At 46.8% G+C, this 21,893-nt stretch overlaps 1 protein-coding gene across 1 annotated transcript in view; it reads right to left on the bottom strand.

The window, feature by feature from the left end:
* Positions 1-20,930, bottom strand: part of LOC144891270 (uncharacterized) — a 208,194-nt gene extending 187,264 nt beyond the window's left edge. Inside the window, exon 1 of the mRNA XM_078773713.1 lies at positions 18,221-20,930. Within this exon, the coding sequence (XP_078629839.1) occupies positions 18,221-20,796 (2,576 nt within the window). The 5' untranslated portion in view covers positions 20,797-20,930. The remainder of the gene's footprint in view (positions 1-18,220) is intronic.
* Positions 20,931-21,893: the final 963 nt, after the last annotated feature.

Raw genomic sequence — 21,893 nt, 5'->3', positions numbered from 1 at the left:
TGTATATGTATATGTATGTGTGTATGTACATGTATATTTATATGTATGTGTATATTTATATGTATGTGTATATGTATGTATATATATATATATATATATATATGTATATCGTATATATATATATGTATATATATATATACTGAAACGCAAAAGAAACTTACCACCTTTGAAACCTTTAAATATCAACAATAACACTGCGTGTAGTAAATGTGTGAACTTATTTGTGGACAATAGTGTCCTCACTGTCAGACAAAACGGTCACGGATGGTCACTTGAACCTTCAATGGTCACTTCATAGCACAGCTGTTGAACAGCCGTTTTGACTGTCAGTGATTAGCCAAGGGGTACGGGATGATTTTAATGAGCTGCACGTGATGTCTTGATATTGGCTTTAAAAAGGCCAGTGCAAAATGGGCATTTCAATCAACATGCCACGATTGTCAAGGGATAAACGGCAGCGTGCCCTGGGCATGCTGCAAGGAAGACTGAGCTACCGTGAGGTGGCACGTCGCCTTGGCTGTTCACACCAGACGATATCGGCCCTGGTGGACAGAGACACCCTCCACAACTCTGCAGATGACAGACCTCGATCAGGGAGGCCAAGATTCACCACTGCAAGGCAGGACAGGCAGATGGTCCGAAGTCACCTGCGGGATCGATTCCGTCCAGCATCCCGCACTGCGGCAGAAACTCCGGGGCATGCAAACCACGGATCTCCAATGATACTGCACGAAGACGACTGCATGACTATGGTCTGACTGCCAGAAGACCATACAGAGGCCCCGTGATGATGGCTGCCCATCGCCGCAACCGACAGAGATGGTGCCAGCAGCATCAGCGGTGGACCTTGGCACAGTGGAACGAGGTCGCTTTCAGCGATGAGTCAAGGTTCTGTGTGGACAGTCCTGATGGGCGTGAGCGTGTCTGGAGAAGAACTGGCGAGCGATATGCCGATTGTTGCGTGCGTCAAGCCAACAGGTGGGGTGGCCCAAGTGTGATGGTGTGGGCCGCCATATCAGGCCGGTACAGGACGCCACTGGTGGTTGTGGATGGGAATGTTAACACCCAGCGGTATGTGGATAACATCCTGCGACCTCATCTGCTGCCATTCCTGCTAGACCACCCAGAACTGAGAACCTTTCAGCATGACAACGCTCGTCCCCATGCTGCTCGCTTTACCACTGCATTTCTCCAAGGCGAGAACATCAACACCATGCAGTGGCCTGCGTTCTCCCCTGACCTGAATCCCATAGAGCACCTGTGGGATGAGCTTGGGAGACGCGTAGTTGGCAGGGCCAGGACACGGGCAGAGCTGCTTCAGACATTGAGGACTGAGTGGGACAGAATCCAGCAGCAATCCATCCAAAGACTGGTAGGCAGTATACGTCGACGATGTACTGCCTGTATCCAAAACAATGGTGGCCACACACGCTATTGAAAGGGGACTGACATTGCACCCTGTGCTGTTCTGTACTGTAGAACAAACTGATGAGATGGTGTATCTTGGTCAAAAACTTGACATGTCATCAATAAAATGCCAATGTTTCAATTAGCAATTGTTGGTTTGTTTTATTTTGAACTGTTACAATTTTATTACATTTCAAACAAGTGATAAGTTTCTTTTGCGTTTTCGGTCTTTTTGAAGTTGGTCAAAATGGTCAAATTTTTTGGTCAAAATGCCCATTTTGCACTGGCCTTTTTAAAGCCAATATCAAGACATCACGTGCAGCTCATTAAAATCATCCAGTACCCCTTGGCTAATCACTGACAGTCAAAACGGCTGTTCAACAGCTGTGCTATGAAGTGACCATTGAAGGTTCAAGTGACCATCCGTGACCGTTTTGTCTGACAGTGAGGACACTATTGTCCACAAATAAGTTCACACATTTACTACACGCAGTGTTATTGTTGATATTTAAAGGTTTCAAAGGTGGTAAGTTTCTTTTGCGTTTCAGTATATATTATATATAATATATATAATATATATATATATATATATATATATATATATATATATATATATATATATATATATATATATATATATATAAATATATATAATATATATATATATATATATATATATATATATATATATATATTGTTACTGATCGCGGATTAAGATGTTAGTTACCGAGCGGTTTGGTATGGCCGCGACCTAACAGGATCCCTGGCTCACCCGATTCACCCAGGACTTTGGCCGGATCGCACCACAGCTAGTCAATAGGGAAAAGACAAAGGCGACACGGATGTGAAGAAGAAAAAGAAGACAAAAAGGTTGGAAATACTACTGAATTTATTTACTATTTACACACATAAGCAAAAAGGAGCAATCAAGTTTTATTTACAACACATAAGACGCAGGTGACACAGTGCAAATTTTAGCTTATCTACAGACTTAATTAACCCAGGACAGAACAAACAAAAGACACTGACTCACGCGGGGAATTGCAGGAATGGCAGGATGTGGATGGCTGGAGGGAGAGGGAGGTCCAAGGGGGTCCCGCAGCACAACCGGCGCGTTTAACAGCCGCCGTTCAGGCCAGGCCCCACGCTGCTGTTTTGGCTGCTGTTTTGGCTGCTGTTTTCGTCGTGTGCTTTGCCAGGCCTTGTCCCACTCGTCTGGTCCAAACCCTCAACTCTTTCTTGGTTCACTCACTCCTCACCACCGACTCCTCACCGCAACCAACTGACCACCGACTCCTTACCACCGCAACCACTGACCCTCCTCTGGCAACCGACTCAGACCAACTCCTTGTGACCAACTCCTTGTGACCAACTCCAGGCCTTTCTGTCTTCTGCTCTCCTCTGTAAAAACGCATCTCCCCCTGGATACGCCCTGCCTTGGGTTATATAGGCCCCCGCCCCTCAACCTTTGCGAACCTCCCCGATCGCTCTTCCTCCGCCCTCTCTAGCCAAACCCCTGGCTCATGGTTGGTCGAGTGGGGCTGGCTCACTCCTCCCCTCTATGACGAGGTGGAGACACGCCTTTCTTCCCCAACCCTACCTCGTGGCCAATGGTGGTTGAAGAAAACCGCCCAAAATGCGGAAGGCAATTGGAAGGGAGGTAATATGGGCAATCGAGGCTCGGCAATGACGAGAGGGGATGTAATATGAAATGGAGATTTTGGGGATGGGAAGGAAAGGGGATCTATTCTCTTTCACTGGTGCAATGGAGTATTTCAATTAATGGAAGACACAGCCTTACGCTAATACACATAATAAGGATATAACTGTCAAAAAAGATATATCGTGTCCTGCATGTATGTTTTATGGACTAACCACGGGAACGCCCTTTGACCTTTATACAACCACAAACGGAGGGAGGAGGGGTGATATTTTACAACAACCTTTTACAACAACATTTTACCACAACAACAAAATAAAAAAAACCATTCTCATATCCACAACACTGCACCCTCCTCCCCTTAGGCACGTCCCGGGCCTATAACTTTTACCTTAGTGTGGCACATAGGTGTAGTTCCCTCTACTTTTAACCTGACCCTGAGTGCGACAGTTTTAAAACATAAATAAATGTGTCCCGCTGCTCCATTGCACCCTGCCTAACAGACTTACGCCCACAGTTAACCGAATTGCGGAATGGTCTTCAAACTATACACTGACGGTGGGAAGCATTATTTACAATGACGCTATTTTTATTTACAAAACTAACCCAGGACCTGTGATTGTTCTTTCTGGGGGGGAGACAGTCTGCTCTGCATCGACGCACCATTAAAGCACCCAAAAACGCACCAATACAAGCACCCAAGCACCAATCGGTGCACAGTCATCACTGTTCAAGAGTGTTCAATGAATAAAAAATAAATTCAACAACCCCTAACCCTGCAGGTGGTCTCTTGCTCTTCGGCTCCCTCTGCTGGTTATTATTATTTCTTCTTCCAGATTTTGTCATTCTTTTGCTTTGCTTACTGGCGGCCTATTTTCAATAAAGTGTGCCCAATGGGTCCTTTTTATTTGCTTTATTTATGGCCCACAGGGCCGACTAGTGTGGTTCACCTGTGGGGCATCGGTGCCCTGTGGCCAAGGTCCGCCAGCAAGATTTCAGGCCCTCATGGCCGGTTCCAGCAGAGGGGCCATGCCCCAACCCATGGGGTCCATAGGTGGTGCTCGGCCACAGACATGTGGTCCATAATGTGGTGCATCGATGCAGATAGCTGGTTCTGGGAATTTCGGGCGCACAATGGCCGACCCACGCACGCTCCCCTCGGCGCCCAACGACGCACAGGTCATGTGGGAGACAAAAGGGGAAGGACAATTGAGCGAGGGGTAAGGTCACAAGGGTACACATCAATAAGGCAATGCAAGGCGAAATGCGTACGGAGGGCGAAGTGAGAAAGCTCGTCCCTACCGTACGTCACCCCCCTGTCACCTACCCTACCCTTGCCCTTACCCCATATGTACAAAAATCTACACATTTACAAATTCGTCACTACTGTCACGTCTTCCCCATATTTCCCCTATACCAAATTCGTCTCCACAATCCCTCTACTTCAAAATTTGCCATCACCAAATTCATCATCAATCCTCATAAGGAGGCAGAGATGGAACATCAAAGCACAATGTCACACCCACGTCATGATGCGTCTCACAATCCAACATTTGCATCATAAAAAATAATCAAAACATGGCATGGTGTGGAGTACCTGTCACCTCAGGTGAGTGGATGCAGATGGTGCGAGGAGATCCTTCATCCTAACTATCCTCTAAATGACTTTAACACACTTTACACTACCCGGGGTCTCTCCCTGCCAATCCATTGGCCAACTTGCACTATTGGTTCTAAAAACCAATTCCCATTGACCAAACTGTGGTGCCTCTCAATTTGGGGTCTCACTCCCCCGATTCATCTCCCGGTGCTCTCGCACAATTTCTGGGCTGCGACGTCTAGCTCTCCCAACAGGTCTACCCACCTGCACACCTCCACCACTGTAGTTGCCACCCGAGCTTACCTAGCTCCTCACCCTAACCTAACTAACTGGGGACAGCCCCTCTCCTGGCTCTGTCACCCCATGGTGCCCTCTGGCACTGGGCTACCCGGGTCCGTCCTCCGGATCCTCGGGCCCCATCCACAACAACTACTACCGGCTCCCAGAGCCCACCTGCGGCCTCACCTGGCCGACATCCTCACAGTGGTGGAGTGCCCAAACCAACTACACACACTAACAGGCTACACGCCCAGCCATTTCCACAACACTAATGCACCCATCCACATACCATTCTGCCACCCGCACCACAGATGCCAATATCCAACCACAATTTACCTGTACCCTCTACCTAACACTTACACTACCCGCCCCGGGTATCCGTGATGGGGGTCCACTCTTCCCCCATTCACACCTTCGCACCATCCACTCCACTCCACAATTTCCACCATTCTCACTCCACGACCATCCATTCCACTACTCCAGATATTCCACACTACCATTTATTCCACACAGCCACATACACCTGTTGTTGCACACCTGTGCCCTCACACCTGGTGCCACCTGCACCCTCCTTTCTTCCTGGACCATTTGGTCAACACAACACGCAATCACCACTACTCCCTCATACACTGCTCCACACACCTGTTCAGTTGCACACCTGTGCAATCACACCTGTTCCATTCTCGCCTGTTCAATCTTCACACACACGGCATCATCTCAGCTAACTACTCCCTTCTGAAACTTGCGCTTCCCAGTCGTCCCTTTAAACTATTGCGCTCCCACGTCATTATCATCCACACTAATCTACCTGCGTCCCCACTACAGGTATCAGTCACTAACTAATCTTAACGTTACCTAATGTCATCTTCGCTAGATCCCTACAATTATCCAAGCCCTCCCTGGCTCGGTTGTCATAGCCACCCCATAAACTATTGCGCATTTGCCCCCACTTGTGAGGGATGGTGGATTTGCCATCCCACCACATCGGGGGTCTCTCACTATAAATTTTGCTCGTCCAAATTCCAACCAATTCAAAAATTTTCCATTTACTGCCAATTCTACCCATACCATCATCAAATTTTGCTTTTTTCTAATTTCGGGGCCAAAACACTATCCTCATCACCCGTCTACTTATTACATCCTCTCGGTGCGCCAATTCACGTCTACAGCCCGGCTTCGTACAGCCGAGCAATGAACGCGGATTCTTTTGTGCCGGCGGCTGGATGCGTCCCGCATTCGGGGCAGGGGCGGGGGCTTACCCGGGCCGAGATCCCACGCACCACCTCGGCGTGGAGCCATCCAATGTCCCGATCTCGACCTGCCGGCACGTCTCAATAGAAAGTGGTCGCCATGACGACCCGTCCTATCGGGCTGCCCACTCCGCCTAGTGGAGCCCGGACGCGGCCGTTCCACGCGAGGCCCAGCGTGGATCGCGCACGGCAGTCCTTTCGAACCCGCCGTGGCTCGGATCCCCGCTGGTTCTCGCGGCACGCGAAGCCCGGCACGCACCGAGGGCCCGATTCGGCTAAAAGTCGACCTAACCGCTGCTCCGTTTAACGTCGATGCTTCACCTGCATGCTTACACCCCGCAGCCCGTTCCTTGCTCACACATCCAGCCGTCTCCATGCTCCTCGTACCTTTCCTTACACACCTCGGTACACTCATTCCACTCCCAGCCTTGGTCACACACCTGACCACCGAACACTTTGGCACACATTCGTTGGTCGCACACCTCACCAACACACCTCTTCGCGCCCCCTCCTCGGTCACTTCCTCTGTGACAATCACAGGTGTGCTCTCATTCGCACACCCAACCACGTGCCTCACTACCAACTCAAATGTGCCTTCCCACACACGCTCTACCATTCCAGGTGTGCATCCTTCCATTCCAGGTGTACATCCTCGCTCACCTGTCATAACCAACTCACGCTCCGTTTCACTCTCACTACTCTCACCTCCACTCTCGGTCGCGCACTCACCCTTACTCTCGACAGCACACTCTTTCCTCATGCACCCGTCCGTCACACACCTTTCTCGCGCACACTCTTCCGCACATTGTCCCGTTACACCCTCTGTAACACTCACCACAGGCATGCATTCTCCCTTACTTTTGACAGCGCACTCTTTCCCCATGCACCCGTCCGTTACACACCTTTCTCGCGCATCCTCTTGCGCACACTTTTTCGTTACTTCCTCCGTAACACTCACCACACCGCGCTTCCCTGTGCTCCCTCGCACACGCGCTTCGACCGACTCACTCCTGACGGCACACTCACTCCTCGGCGTGCACTTTTTCCTCACACACCCCATGGTCGGACATTCTCGCACACCTCTTTTTTCGCACACCTGACCTGTCGCACACTTCACCAACGGCCTTTCACGAACACCCGGATCCAAACCAATCCCCAAGCCGACTGAAGCTTTCCTCACATCATATACATTGCCACTCACCTCCGTACCTCGTCCCCGCACCTCCTTTGCCACCTGCAAACTCTTTATTTGGTTAGTGAGCATCACATTATGAGTTGAGCACCGACCTTGCACATATTCCATCACCTCCTCCTGGATTTCTCTTTTAGTTTCTGTTCGTCCCTTCTTAATTTCACTCACCTCTTCTTCCACTTCCTCTAATTTTTGTTTAACCTCTTTTATTTCTCGGTGCGTCTCCTCAAGTTCGTCCTCTAAGGCTACCGTGACCGTCTCTATGTGCTTCCTCACCTGCCGGTCCTTTGTCTCCATTATCTCTGTCACCTCGTCCACCCTCATTGTCAGTTCCTCACGTACCATCTGACATTGCCTCTGCGTCGCTATTAATTCATTTTTAATTTCTTTTTGTGTCGCCTTTAACCCTCCGAGTACTGCAGTGTTCCTTTGAACCTGCTCCACTAACTTCGTTTGTCCCTCTGTCAGCTGTTCCACCTCCTCCGTCAGATCTTCTATTCCCCCTTGTAACTTTGCCGTATTATTTCTCACCTCTTTCTCCATACGCTTCTCACCTCGCTTTACCTCCTCGCGTAGCCCCGAAACCTCCTCACTTACCCCTCGTCGTATTTCCTCCATCTCTTTTGTAGATGCCACTCTCATCTGTCCCAATTCATCCCTCTGAGCATCCAGTTTGGTTTCTACCCCGATTTTCACCTCCTCTATCTGCTCTCCCATTTGTTTGATTTCCCTGGCAGATTGTTCCCCTATTTCCCACAATTTGTCCTCCATCCTATTTTCTAACCCCATTAACCCATTTTTCACCCCCTCTAACTGATTCTCCTGGGCAGCCATTCTGTTTTCCACCCCCGTTAACCCATTCTTTACCTCTTTTATCCCGTTGTCTAACCCCTCAAAATTATTGTCGAACTTCCCAAATTTCTTGTCTAACTCCTCACCGGTACCCCTCGCTTCGTCCCTCATTACTCCCAATTGCTCACTCTGAGCATCCATCCGGTTCCCCATTACCCCCATTTGGTTTCCCATTACCCCCATTTGGTTTCCCAAGTCATTCCTCAGGTCTTCACTTGTCTGGACCATGAGCGCCTTTATTTGTTCCATAAATAGGCCCCAATCCATCGGCGGCGCTGCTACGGTCACGGGCGCGGCTAAATTTGGCGCCACAATAATCATGTGCGCGAGGCCGCCATTTTGTGCGTCTGATACTCCCTCAACCGCCTCCTCATTGCTCCCCTCCATTTGATCCTGGGTTACTCCTAACCCCTCCTCTAGCTCACCCACCGGCATTCGATCGCCTTGACCAGCCATGGCGCGATTTCAAAGTTCAGGTTTTGTAAAACAAAACAAATTTCGGCCGCTCCAAATTTTGACCAAATTTTTTTTTTTTCTATTCGTTTAAAAAAAAAAAAATTTGGTCGGGCCTCGAATCCCACTCCCAGACACCAATTGTTACCGTACTAACACAATTGGTGTCCAAAATTTGGGCCTAACAAATTTAGTCCCAGGTCCGAATCCAACTCCTGACAACCAATTGTTACTGATCGCGGATTAAGATGTTAGTTACCGAGCGGTTTGGTATGGCCGCGACCTAACAGGATCCCTGGCTCACCCGATTCACCCAGGACTTTGGCCGGATCGCACCACAGCTAGTCAATAGGGAAAAGACAAAGGCGACACGGATGTGAAGAAGAAAAAGAAGACAAAAAGGTTGGAAATACTACTGAATTTATTTACTATTTACACACATAAGCAAAAAGGAGCAATCAAGTTTTATTTACAACACATAAGACGCAGGTGACACAGTGCAAATTTTAGCTTATCTACAGACTTAATTAACCCAGGACAGAACAAACAAAAGACACTGACTCACGCGGGGAATTGCAGGAATGGCAGGATGTGGATGGCTGGAGGGAGAGGGAGGTCCAAGGGGGTCCCGCAGCACAACCGGCGCGTTTAACAGCCGCCGTTCAGGCCAGGCCCCACGCTGCTGTTTTGGCTGCTGTTTTCGTCGTGTGCTTTGCCAGGCCTTGTCCCACTCGTCTGGTCCAAACCCTCAACTCTTTCTTGGTTCACTCACTCCTCACCACCGACTCCTCACCGCAACCAACTGACCACCGACTCCTTACCACCGCAACCAACGCAACCACTGACCCTCCTCTGGCAACCGACTCAGGCCAACTCCTTGTGACCAACTCCTTGTGACCAACTCCAGGCCTTTCTGTCTTCTGCTCTCCTCTGTAAAAACGCATCTCCCCCTGGATACGCCCTGCCTTGGGTTATATAGGCCCCCGCCCCTCAACCTTTGCGAACCTCCCCGATCGCTCTTCCTCCGCCCTCTCTAGCCAAACCCCTGGCTCATGGTTGGTCGAGTGGGGCTGGCTCACTCCTCCCTCTATGACGAGGTGGAGACACGCCTTTCTTCCCCAACCCTACCTCGTGGCCAATGGTGGTTGAAGAAAACCGCCCAAAATGCGGAAGGCAATTGGAAGGGAGGTAATATGGGCAATCGAGGCTCGGCAATGACGAGAGGGGATGTAATATGAAATGGAGATTTTGGGGATGGGAAGGAAAGGGGATCTATTCTCTTTCACTGGTGCAATGGAGTATTTCAATTAATGGAAGACACAGCCTTACGCTAATACACATAATAAGGATATAACTGTCAAAAAAGATATATCGTGTCCTGCATGTATGTTTTATGGACTAACTACGGGAACGCCCTTTGACCTTTATACAACCACAAACGGAGGGAGGATGGGTGATATTTTACAACAACCTTTTACAACAACATTTTACCACAACAATAAAATAAAAAAAACCATTCTCATATCCACAACAATATATATATATGTATGTATATATATATATATATATGTATGTATATATATATATATATATATGTATATATATACATATATATATTTATATATATATATATACTAGCTTGGCTCGGCTCGCTCCGCTCGCCTCACCGAGCGTCGTTACTGAGGAATGGGCTTATTTTAGCTGAGGATAATGACTGCACCTGAGTTGCTGTGTTGTCATGATTTACACCAATCATAATACAAACAATTATTTTGCACAAATGTATTTGTTGTGTTTGTGATATTACATTTTTATAGGCAATTTAGGTTGAAGATTGAGGTTGAGTTTTTTTTTTCAAGAAAGAACCCCTCAGCACATACATAGGGGAGGGGTAGGTGCAGACTGGAAGTTTGGGACGATTACACCTCACCACCACGTAATTTAAAACACCTCACCACCACGTAATTTAAAACACCTCACCACCACATAATTTAAAACACCTCACCACCACATAATTTAAAACACCTCACCACCACATAATTTAAAACACCTCACCACCACATAATTTAAAACACCTCACCACCAAGTATTTTAAAACACCTCACCACCAAGTATTTTAAAACACCTCACCACCACATAATTTAAAACACCTCACCACCACATAATTTAAAACACCTCACCACCACATAATTTAAAACACCTCATCACCAAGTAATTTTAAACACCTCACCACCACGGAATTCAAAAAACCTCACCACCACATCATTCAAAACACCTCACCACCACATAATTCAAAACACCTCACCCCCACATAATTCAAAACACCTCACCACCACGTAATTCAAAACCCCTCAGGACCATGTAATTCAAAACACCTCACCACCACGTAATTCAAAACCCCTCACGACCACGTAATTCAAAACACCTCACCCCCACGTAATTCAAAACACCTCACCCCACGTAATTTAAAACATCTAACCCCCACCTAATTCAAAACACCTCACCACCACATAATTCAAAACACCTCACCACCACATCATTCAAAACACCTCACCACATCGTAATTCAAAACACCTTACCACCACGTGATTTAAAAACACCTCACCACCACGTGATTTAAAAACACCTCACCACCACGTGATTCAAAACCACCACCACATTATTAAAAACACTTCACAACCACGGAAACAAAAGTTTCAGGGAGTAGTTCAGTGACAACACAGACACTGCCCAGATATGTAGATATATAGATCGATGACTGAGTGTGCCTGAGTTGCTGTTTTGTCATGGTGGACACCAATCATAACACAAACAATTATTTTGCATAAATGTTTTTGTCATATACGTGATATTACATTTCATAAACTATTGAAGTTGAATACTTAAGTTGAAAAAATAAATCTTTTTCAAAAAAAAATTCAAAAAAAGTTGTTTTTTCAAAAAATTTCAAAACAAAGACCCTGAAAGACATACACATGGGTGGGAGAGATAGGTTCATACCAGAAGTTTCGTACCATTTTACAAAAGTTTGAGGTTGTAATTCAGTGACAAGACAAGACAGACTGCACAGATATATTTATAGATATACTGTGTATATATACAGACTTGGCATTTAATATGGAATATCTTTTTTTTCTTGACTTGGGTTTACTTTCTTAACTCAGTATATCAATCTGGTGAGTTTATTTTACACTTTGGTGATTTATTTGTTAAAAGAACCATGTCACTGATTGTCTGTCGCAGCAAGAAGTCAACAACAGGATTATATCACAGGTGGCATGGCAAGATGTACGGACAGGTGCATTTGAAGATTGGCTTCACAGTCGGGTATACAAGGGTTGTTGCGTTCTGTATTAGTGGAAAACAACTGCTGCACGTCTCCAAAAGTTATTGCCGCTTCCTCTGGAGATGGTCCGTCAACTCGACAATGCTGTTTGTCATGGAGTGGTGACTTTACGAAATTACGGCATGAAAGAGCGTGCTATTGCTCGGCAGTATGGCATCACTCAAGGTCAGGTGTCAAAGATCCTGAAACGAAATGCTCAGAGGGGTGTCCCTACTCCAATACCGAGGCCAGGACGTCCCCGCAGAACCACAAGGAGGGATGATCGCCAGCTGCACCGGTTAGTCCGCAATGGCCGTACCAAGTCAGCTAATCGGCTTAGGGCTGAGTGGCAGCAACTGACAAATGTGCCTGTATCCAGAAGGCTAGTCAACCAAGGACTGGTTCAAGCAGGCTATCGTGCCAGGCGTCCCCTGAGAAAGCCACGCCTGACCAGACAACACCACCAGCGCCGATTGCAGTGGGCCAGAGAGCACCGTCAATGGCAGCCAGGACACTGGAATCACGTGATCTTCAGTGACGAGTATAGATTTCTGGTCTATCGTCAAGATGGCCGCATCCGAGTGCGCAGACAAGTGCATGAAGCCTACAACAAAGATTGTATAGTGCCAAGAGTCCAAGCTGGAGGTGGTGGGGTGACCGTTTGGGCTGCTTTTCATGCACGGGGCAAAACTGACCTGGTTGTTCTGAATGGAAACCTGAACCAGTTCAAGTACAGGGCCATTCTGGATGAAACATTGCTTCCATTTGCTCGTGCAGCCTTTCGAGGAAACTTTGTCTTCCAAGATGACAATGCACGGCCTCATCGTGCTCACATGATCCAACACTTTCTTGCTGACCGTAGTGTAGAGCATATGGAGTGGCCTGCCATGTTCCCGGATATGAATCCGTTAGAGAACTTGTGGGCAGAATTAACGCGTCAAATCGACAACTTGGACCAGCAGCCCACCTCCGTGCGTGAATTGCAGCAGACTATTGTCACTGCATGGCAAGCGATTCCTGTCCAAACCTTGGCAAATCTCGTGAACAGCATGCCTCAACGTGTACGTGCTCTCCTGAATGCTCGTGGGGGTTACACGAAGTACTGAACTGTAATTTTACTGTCCGTAATCCCAGTCGTAATTTAACTTTTGTTTTTGTTAAAAAAAATTTGGCTAATGTGCAAAATAGAGATACTTCTGGAAAACGTACAGAAGTTTAACACAGTACTGTCCATGAATTTAGTTCGATATCAGTTTACATCACTTTCAAGATCAATTTATTTGTTTCGAAATGTCAAATGTGGTTTTTGTTTCTTTTAAAGGTCACATTAACAAAATCTAGAATAATTTCAACATAATTACAATGAACTTTTGGTTCTAAGACATCTTGAAAAGTAAGTTCACCCCCACAAAAAAAATATTCCATATTAAATGCCAAGTCTGTATAAGATAGATAAAATATGTTGACATAAATCGATTAGCGTGGATCGGGATGCTGTGCTTGCCTCACTATACATCGCTGCAGAGGCACAAGTTTGTTTTAACTTAGGATAATGACTATATGAGTTGTTGTGTTGTCATGATTTCAACCAATGATAATGCAAAATTTCTTCTGCTCAAATGTATTTGTAGTATCAGTGATGTTACATCTTTATAAGCAATTTAAGTTCAAGATAGTGATAACACTTCACTGTAAACAATACAACATGTCACAGTTCTTGGAAGGTGAGGCAACTGCTTGATAGCGAAACGAATATTGTCAGGGTGGCCAACGCGTGATGCTCCTACATACAGTTGACCATGTGTGAAGACCGGTTGTTCTAGCCACAAACACACCCTAGACAGACTCTGCCCCTGACTCTTGTTTATGGTCATGGCAAAGGCAATTCTCACTTGGAACTGACGTCGCTGCCAATGGAATGGGAAAATCCCATCTGTAGGTTGAAGAGTGATGCGAGGGATAAACACACTGCGACCTGCATTGTCACCATTAGCAATAATAGCCTTTGGGAGGCGGCCACAGATAACTTCTTTCACGATTAACCGTGTCCCATTGCAGAGTCCTTGCTTCGGGTTGAGGTTGCGGAGCAAGATTAAAGGCATGCCATCCTTGAGTGAGAGTTGATGGGGTGGCATTCCAGCAATGTTAAGGGAATTGAGATATTCAGTTGGGAAACGTGTGGCATCGTCATCATTTACTGTCTTGTCTGCACTTTGACAAAGTGTTGGTGTTCCAGGAAATGTATCTGACATGACCTCGTTGATGGTATCCACCAGTGTTATTTGGTGCTAATATTGCACGATCTGCCACCCACTTATGATCTGTGTGGTGTCGGTGAAAGTCAGGAAAGACCCAGTCAATGACTTCACTCATGGATCTCTTGATTGTTTCACGTGAGGTGCTGTCAATTTGCATGCACATTTCCTCTGGTATTTCAATGCATGCCTCATTGGTGTTGGCTTAGCCTGTTGTTGGCTTAGCGGTTAGGGTGCCGGCTTGGGATCTTAGGATCCTGAGTTCGAATCCCGGTCGATCGCTGAATTAACGCCACGGGGGTTGACTCAGCCTGTCATCCTTCCGAGGTCGGCAAATTGAGTACCAGCTTGCTGGGATGAATGATCCCGGTGTGTACCCCGGTTTAGAATAGGTACACCGTATCCCTGCGCATCGTAAGAGGCGACTAAGGGTTGGCGCCAGGAAGGGCATCCAGCCATAAAAACATTGCCTCAAACAGGGAACCATGATTGTCATGGGGCCCGCATGGCTAACCCCCGCTCCACTGGGGAGAAATGGCCTTAAAACGATCATTCATTCATTCATATTCCTCATTGTTGTAGGGTAGCTGTCCGTTGCCAAGTTGTAGTAGCCAACGATCAAACTCCCTCAATTTTTTTTATCATGTCCATTCATAAGCACACGCATATTCTCGGTAAGGTGGAATATCTTGAAATGTTGCCACAACACAGAATATTTCAGAGAGGCATTGACAATCTGGGCACGTGATCCATGTTTAATAACAGGAAGCACCTGTCTAAAGTCTCCAGCAAGAACTATTACTTTTCCCCCAAAAGGTATGTCTTGGTTGGTGATGTCTCGTAATGTACGGTCAAGTGCCTCAAGTAGATGCCTGTGACTCATTGGAGCCTCGTCCCATACAATAAGGTTTGCTCTACGAATTAGGTCAGCAAGAACACTTTGGTGAGATATAGATAATGTTGTTGAGTCAGTGACCATGATGGGGGCATTGAACCTGGAATGAAATGTACGTCCACCCAGCAGAAGTGTAGCCGCAATACCACTTGAGGCAACAGCTCGAGAAACACTGATTTTATCACTGTGCAGGGTGCGTGCAGCAGCCAGCAGAGTGTTCAGCGTATGCAGTGTTTCCCTAACTTTATCCCCCCACGAACCCCCTGTGGATGTCAGAGGTGTCCACGAACCCCCAACTTTTCGAGACACTATCTGAGTTATTATTATACTATAATACGCATAACAGTGCTTCGTAAAAGATCAAGTTCATAGTGTAATATTGTAATGAAAAAAAAACAAGAGATGAACAAATATTTATTCGGAAACTTCAAGATCAGATCACGAATTGTATCACGCATCGATCACCCATCACACACAATGAGACGGATGCTCCTGTTTTTCCTCCACGAGGCGTTTGAACCTCGGAGCTGTCTTGGAGAGGGCCACCCTCATGTCGGGGCCGACGTCAAGGCGTGCCCGCAGCTTTGTTTTCATGACGACCAACGCGGAGAACCCGGCTTCGCAGAGGTAGGTCGTGACGAAAGGCAGTGTCATTCGGAGCGCTTTCGCCGCTGGATTGGGGAAGGCCTCGTAGTTGCTTGCCCAAAACTCCGAGGGACTGGCGACGGTGGAGAACTGCATCTTCAGGCGGCCAGAGGCCTTCAGCTCGATCAGATCATCCTTGAGCTCGTTGTCGTCGTCGATGTCGTCAATTAGAATCGTGAAAGGATCCTGTATCCACGGATCGACCGACAGATTCGGAAAGTATCCATCAAAACTGTCAGACAGAGACTTCAGATGACCCTTGATGTCGACGACAAGCGTGGAGCAGAAATCATTCTGAGCGTCGTCATCCGCGAGGATTTGAGCGAGCTCCGGGAAATTGACGAATGACCGCTTCTCCACGCAGTTGCTCCAAAGCCGCAGCTTTTCTCGAAGCGAGTTGATCCGTTCCGCTGCTTCGACGATCGTGAGGCTGCTCCCTTGAAGTGATATGTTGAGAGCGTTAAGGTGCCCGAAAATGTCGCTGATGTACACAAGCCTCGCGACGAAGACAGGGTCGCCGAAGTAGTCCGCCAAGTCATTGCCTTTCTCACGCAGGAAAATTTCAATCTCCTGACGCAGCTGGAGGACGCGGTTCAGAATTTGGCCCCGGGATAGCCAACGCACCTCGGTGTAGTACAGAAGATGAGTGTATGCAGCACCGATATCTTCACAGAAGACCTGGAAGAGGCGGTGGTTGAGAGCCCGAGCGCGGATGAAGTTCACTGCTGTGACAACGATAGCCATTACATCACCGAGCTCCTTGGGGAGCGTCTTGGTCGCAAGGGCATGGCGATGGAGCACACAGTGTGTCACGATGACGTCGGGGCACTTGTCTTTCACCAGCGCAATGAACCCGGATCGCTTTCCCATCATCGCCGGGGCCCCATCCGTACACAACGATCCGAGCTTCGTCCACTCGATGCCGTTTTCTTCCATGAAATGGTTCATGATATTCATAATGTCCACCGATTTGGTTGTTGTTTTGAGAGGAGAACAGAACAGGAACTCTTTCTTCACAGCAAATCCCGCCAAGTAGCGTGCAAAAACCAGCAATTGACTGCAGCTCGCTACGTCGGTGGATTCGTCGAGTTGCAAGCTGAAACGGCAGTGCGATTCCCGGAGTTCTTGTGTGACCTGAGCCACAATATCCTTTGACATGTCTTCAATTCTGCGCTTGATGGTGTTGTTGCACAGGGGAACACTCTTGAGTTTCTTGGCCTCCTCGGGTCCGCAAACCAAGTTCGCCATCACCACGGCGCAGGGCTTTACAAGCGTTTCGCCAATCGTATGAGCCTTTTTGTCTTTTGCAATGAGGAGCGCTACTTCGTAGGAGGCTTCAAGGATAGGCTTCGTCGACGGTTGGAACCCGTGCCGAGTCAAGCTACCCTTCGCCATGAAGCGAGCTTTCTTGCTTTGGAACACGTCTTCAGAGTCGTTCTGATGAGTCGGATGGGTGCTGGCGAGGTGTGCTTTTAGCTTCGATGGCTTCATCGACGCCTCCGCCAGCACTTTGTAACACAGAACGCATTGCGGACGTTCAGTCCCATCCTTCTCCACAAACTTCATGAACCCCCACTTGATGTACGAATCATCGTATTTGCGCTTCTTAGACATTGCGGTCTGAATTGCGGATTGCGGTCTAAATCTGTGATTGCGAATTGCGAATTGCGGAATTGCGGATTTGCGAATTGTGGAATGCGGTCTGAATCTGTGAAAAATGTTGATGTTGATATAAATTATATGATATATCAGATTTTATTTCAACAAAAAGTACTCTTAGTCTAGTAGGAAGACTAGGTCCCCCTGCACCCCCGGAGATATACTTCTAATCAGTGTTTCTAGATTGGAAAAAATGTGTAGAAAATGACTAGCTATGGCCCCAAGCTGAAAAAATGTCCCACATACCATTTTTATGCAAATTACTGCTGCCATTATCAAAAAAACGATTTTTGACATATCTCAGCCAATATTGCAGATAATTGAAAAATGAAGGTGTCTAGACCCATGTTTTGAAGGGCATAGATCATGATAGAACTATTCATAACATGATTACATGTGTCTATGGTATACTAGTATGCTAATTAGTGCTTTATTTACAAAATAATCACAGTTTTACGAAATAATAGACTCATATTAAGGTCCGTCTACACAGACGTTAACACAAAGTTCTACACAGACGTTAACACAACTGCGATTGCACCCATAGTAAGCAGGTCCTTGGCCCCTGGGTGCGTGCTTTCCAGATTTGTCAGGTGGACTTCCAGCCAAGTCAGATATCTGTAAAGTACAGAGAGGGAAATACTGTAGACATTTATTGGAATAGCTCCTCTCATAATACATGAACCCAAGTATCAATTAAAATCTACTCAGTGATGGTTATACATTTTACCATGTATGCTACACAAACCTGGAGTAGTTGTGTCCGTCAAAGGCGAAGAAGATATCTGCCATCTCTCCGTTACACTTGTGAAACAGCTGGAGGTTGTTGGTCTTCACAGAGTGGAGGAGCATGAAGACAAGATGGCAGTGGGTAATGAACGACATCCAGAAGGCAGCTGTCTTCCCCAGGTGGCCCTTGCGCACCTTTTCCTCAAAGGCATGGTACTTTTTGATGAGGAGTAGAGTTGAGGGGTCTTTGAGGGCTTCATCGAGGTGCTCTCGGTTGCAAGACTGGGTCATTCTGAGAAGCACAGCAGGGTCAGAGATCATGATGTTCTCCTCCTCAGTGAATCTCTCCATCAACAGCCTCTCCATTGCCTCACACACTGTTTTGAGGCAAAAGAGGGACTTTGCGTAGGCCTTTCCACTGAGAACACCTTTGAGAGATCCACTTGTTACTAGTTGTGCCTCAAAGAGAATCTCTGCATATCCAGAACCACGCATCTTGTGTCCAGTGAGCATCCCGATGTAGTTCATGGATGTGTGGAAGGGTCCAATCGTTACTACATGACTAGCAAATTCATTTGGCCAGCGCCAGATGATGGGAAGGGCTTTCATGCAGACACCCAGATCAAATGTATTCAGGACCCATCTCTGACCCACCTCAGCAGTTGCTGCCTCAGAACGCTTCAGTAGCTCACGAACAACTGCGTTGTCTGTGATCGGTTGGTGGATAGGCGTGCAGTAGTCGACTGTTGATTTGCTGGGTGGGGGAGAACCAGTTGCAGAGGTGAAACCCCCTAGCCCAGGCACAGGCTGCAGGCCACAGCTTCCGATGTATCTGATGAAGAGCCAGATGTAGTACTCTTGCATCGTAGTGGCATAGACTGTGTCATTCTCTGCTGGCGGTGTGAATGATGAGCCTTCAGGGAACTTCGGGCCAACGCGAGTAAAGTGCAAGGGTGGGAGAGTTTTTGGTGTGTCGACCTTCAGGCTACGCTGTTGTGACCTATTGATGGTAGGTAGCATTCGGTCCTTGCTGCTCTCGAACCCGGGCTTGACCTCCTGCACCATGATTCCTCCAGCACTGTTTACAATGTTGCTGCCGTGCACACTGGTAGTGGTTTTATTCAAGTTGTCCCACTCACAGTGGAATACAAGGTTGCCCTCTCCTGTCACAATTTGTGGTGTACGATAAGTTGAGACTTCATCCAGGACCTTGGCGAGAGCAGTTTCCAACTCCAAGGCGAAATCGTAGCTCTCAGAGTGTCCAAGCCTGTGTAGTATTGTGGTGAGCTGTTTGCTTCGGAACAGGTGCCTTACAGTCACACAGAGGAGAATGTGCTTTGGTAACTTCCATTTTCCATCTGACACTGCACGGCACAGATCTTGTCCAATGGAGAAGACCAGACGCTTCACCTTTTCTGTCTCGATGCCCTCCTTGCCAGTCATTAGCACGCTGAGAAAGCGGACAAGGTCTGGAGGTAGGATGTCTTCAGGATTGAGCTCCATGTCTTCAGCTGTTGGTGGCCATGGTTGGTCTTTACACTCTCTGAAAGCCTGTAGAATACCCTGGCGAAGTTGGAGGGCAACATTTTGGTTCTTGTTTGTGCTTCCGAGTGTGAATGCTCGTGCGAGAGCATTGGAAACTGTTATGTTTGAGCTGTGCACAAGCCAGAAAGAAATGACATCACATTTGTCATGATCAACCTTCGTGAAGTGGATATGCTCCTTGATTGGGTCATTCTGTAGGCGTTTCAGTAGTTTCTCTGACCGATAATTTGAGTTCTCATATCCATTCAGTTTCAGTTCCTCGACATAGAGCAAGCGCAAGGAAGAAAGCTGTAGAACTTTATTCTGCTGGATGACCTGGGTTTGAATGTGTTCCAGTACTGAGTTGAATGCCTTTTCATGGGCGGCTGACATGCAAGCCTGCTCCTTTGGTGCTTCGGCTCTGTGAATCGCACGCTCATAGTTGTAGAATGCTGTGCGGAAAGCTTTAAAACATGACGGATGGTGTTTGGCCTCACATGCAAAGAGGTCTTTGTTTTTCACCTTTCGATGGAGTCGATAGAGACCCATTTTCTCAGCCCGTGTTTCGATTTGCTCCCATGCATTTTCTTTGTTTTTAAAGGATGGGAAGGTTGTAGGCCTCTCAGTATTGCGATGAGCATCTTTGGTCTCAACTTTCTCACAAAATATACACTCTGGCGGGAAGATGGGTTCAGCAGAACCTCCTGGTTTACGAGGAGAGTGATGCCATGATGAGGTTGATGGCCCTGGTTCTGTATCATCTCCCAGACGATGAAAGTGGCGGACAAAGTGCTTATAACACTTGCTGTGATATCCTACTCTTTCTAGGTCATCAGGAAGAGTTGCCGGGATCTGATCACATACTGATTGCATACGACATGGGGAGTCATGCGGTTGGTTGAGACGTCTATCCCGGATCTTTTGAAGCAGTTGCAGTTTTTCTGAAGCAGATCCTTTAATTTTACGGAGGGGCGTGAAATCCCCATGATCAGACATGGATGGTACATGAAGGATGCATGTAGGAGGAGAGCTTTGGGCTGCAGGTTCTACACTCCGTTTTCTTTTGGGCATGCTTGCTGTCGATGTCTACCATCACTGTTAAATGACAAATAAGAAATCACGAATGATGTTAAAAGTGCCTGTGAAAGGAGGCTCTGAGTTTTCAGTGAGGTAACAGAGGTTCTGAGTCATGTTCTACACTAGGGTACTTTTTAGCTGACTAAACCATGTTTAGTGGCATCAAAAGTGCTAATAGCTAAAACATCTAAATTCTTCCACACTAACGTTAGCTATCTAGGCCAATGAAACATTGTGCTAAGTTACTGTAGCTAGCTCAGCTGTCGTGCCTCTTTCTGGTTCAATTCATATACAGAAGTCAACAGATATGTCTCATGTTTGGCATTAACAAAAGTTTAAGTTACACCGACATTAGGAACATACTGTACATAGATGAGGCTAGCTTTAACGTTAGCTAACATGGTGCTAGCTGGCTCAGCTGTTATTCTGCCTGTTTATGATTTCATGCAGAAACTGAAGTCAAGAGTGTGAGTAACATTATAGTTAGCATCTTACCTGGCTAGATTGGAGGATGAATACCAAGAACAACACACAGATGGAATGGAAGACTGAACTTTCAACTGAGGTATTCAATAACATCAACGTTACCAATTGATACGAGCGCGCGACATTACCAATTGATACGAGCGCGCGAGCGCGCATGTTACATGGATGGAAATGTAAAATGGCAGCTATAGCAGCACTAATTTGGATCTCTAGTCTGTCATTTCTGCACTGTGATTGGATAACATAAAAAAATATGTTTGGGAGTTAACAGCAGGAGTTGGTAGATTTTACGTGGGCTGGGTGAGAAACCTTTAAATAAGCAAGTGAAAATCTCTCGCAATACAAAGTCAATGGTGGGAAGAAAAGTTGAGTGGTACCAATGTTACTGCCAATGTCCCGCCCCTATGCAAGACTCAGGAGCATCTTGTTGACATTTAACCTTGAAAATACCTGGGTTTAGACCCCTTATGTACCATGTTAAGTTATCTGCAGTATTAACGTATCCTTATCATTTGTAAAACTGATTATTTTGTAATTACAGCATTAATATGCATACTAGTATACCATAGACACATGTAATCATGTTATGAATAGTTCTATCATGA

This window comes from Myxine glutinosa, chromosome 3 (assembly GCF_964187855.1).
Source record: "Myxine glutinosa chromosome 3, kmMyxGlut1.1, whole genome shotgun sequence".
NCBI lineage: Eukaryota > Metazoa > Chordata > Myxini > Myxiniformes > Myxinidae > Myxine > Myxine glutinosa.
This window is presented reverse-complemented; position numbering and strand designations above follow the sequence as displayed.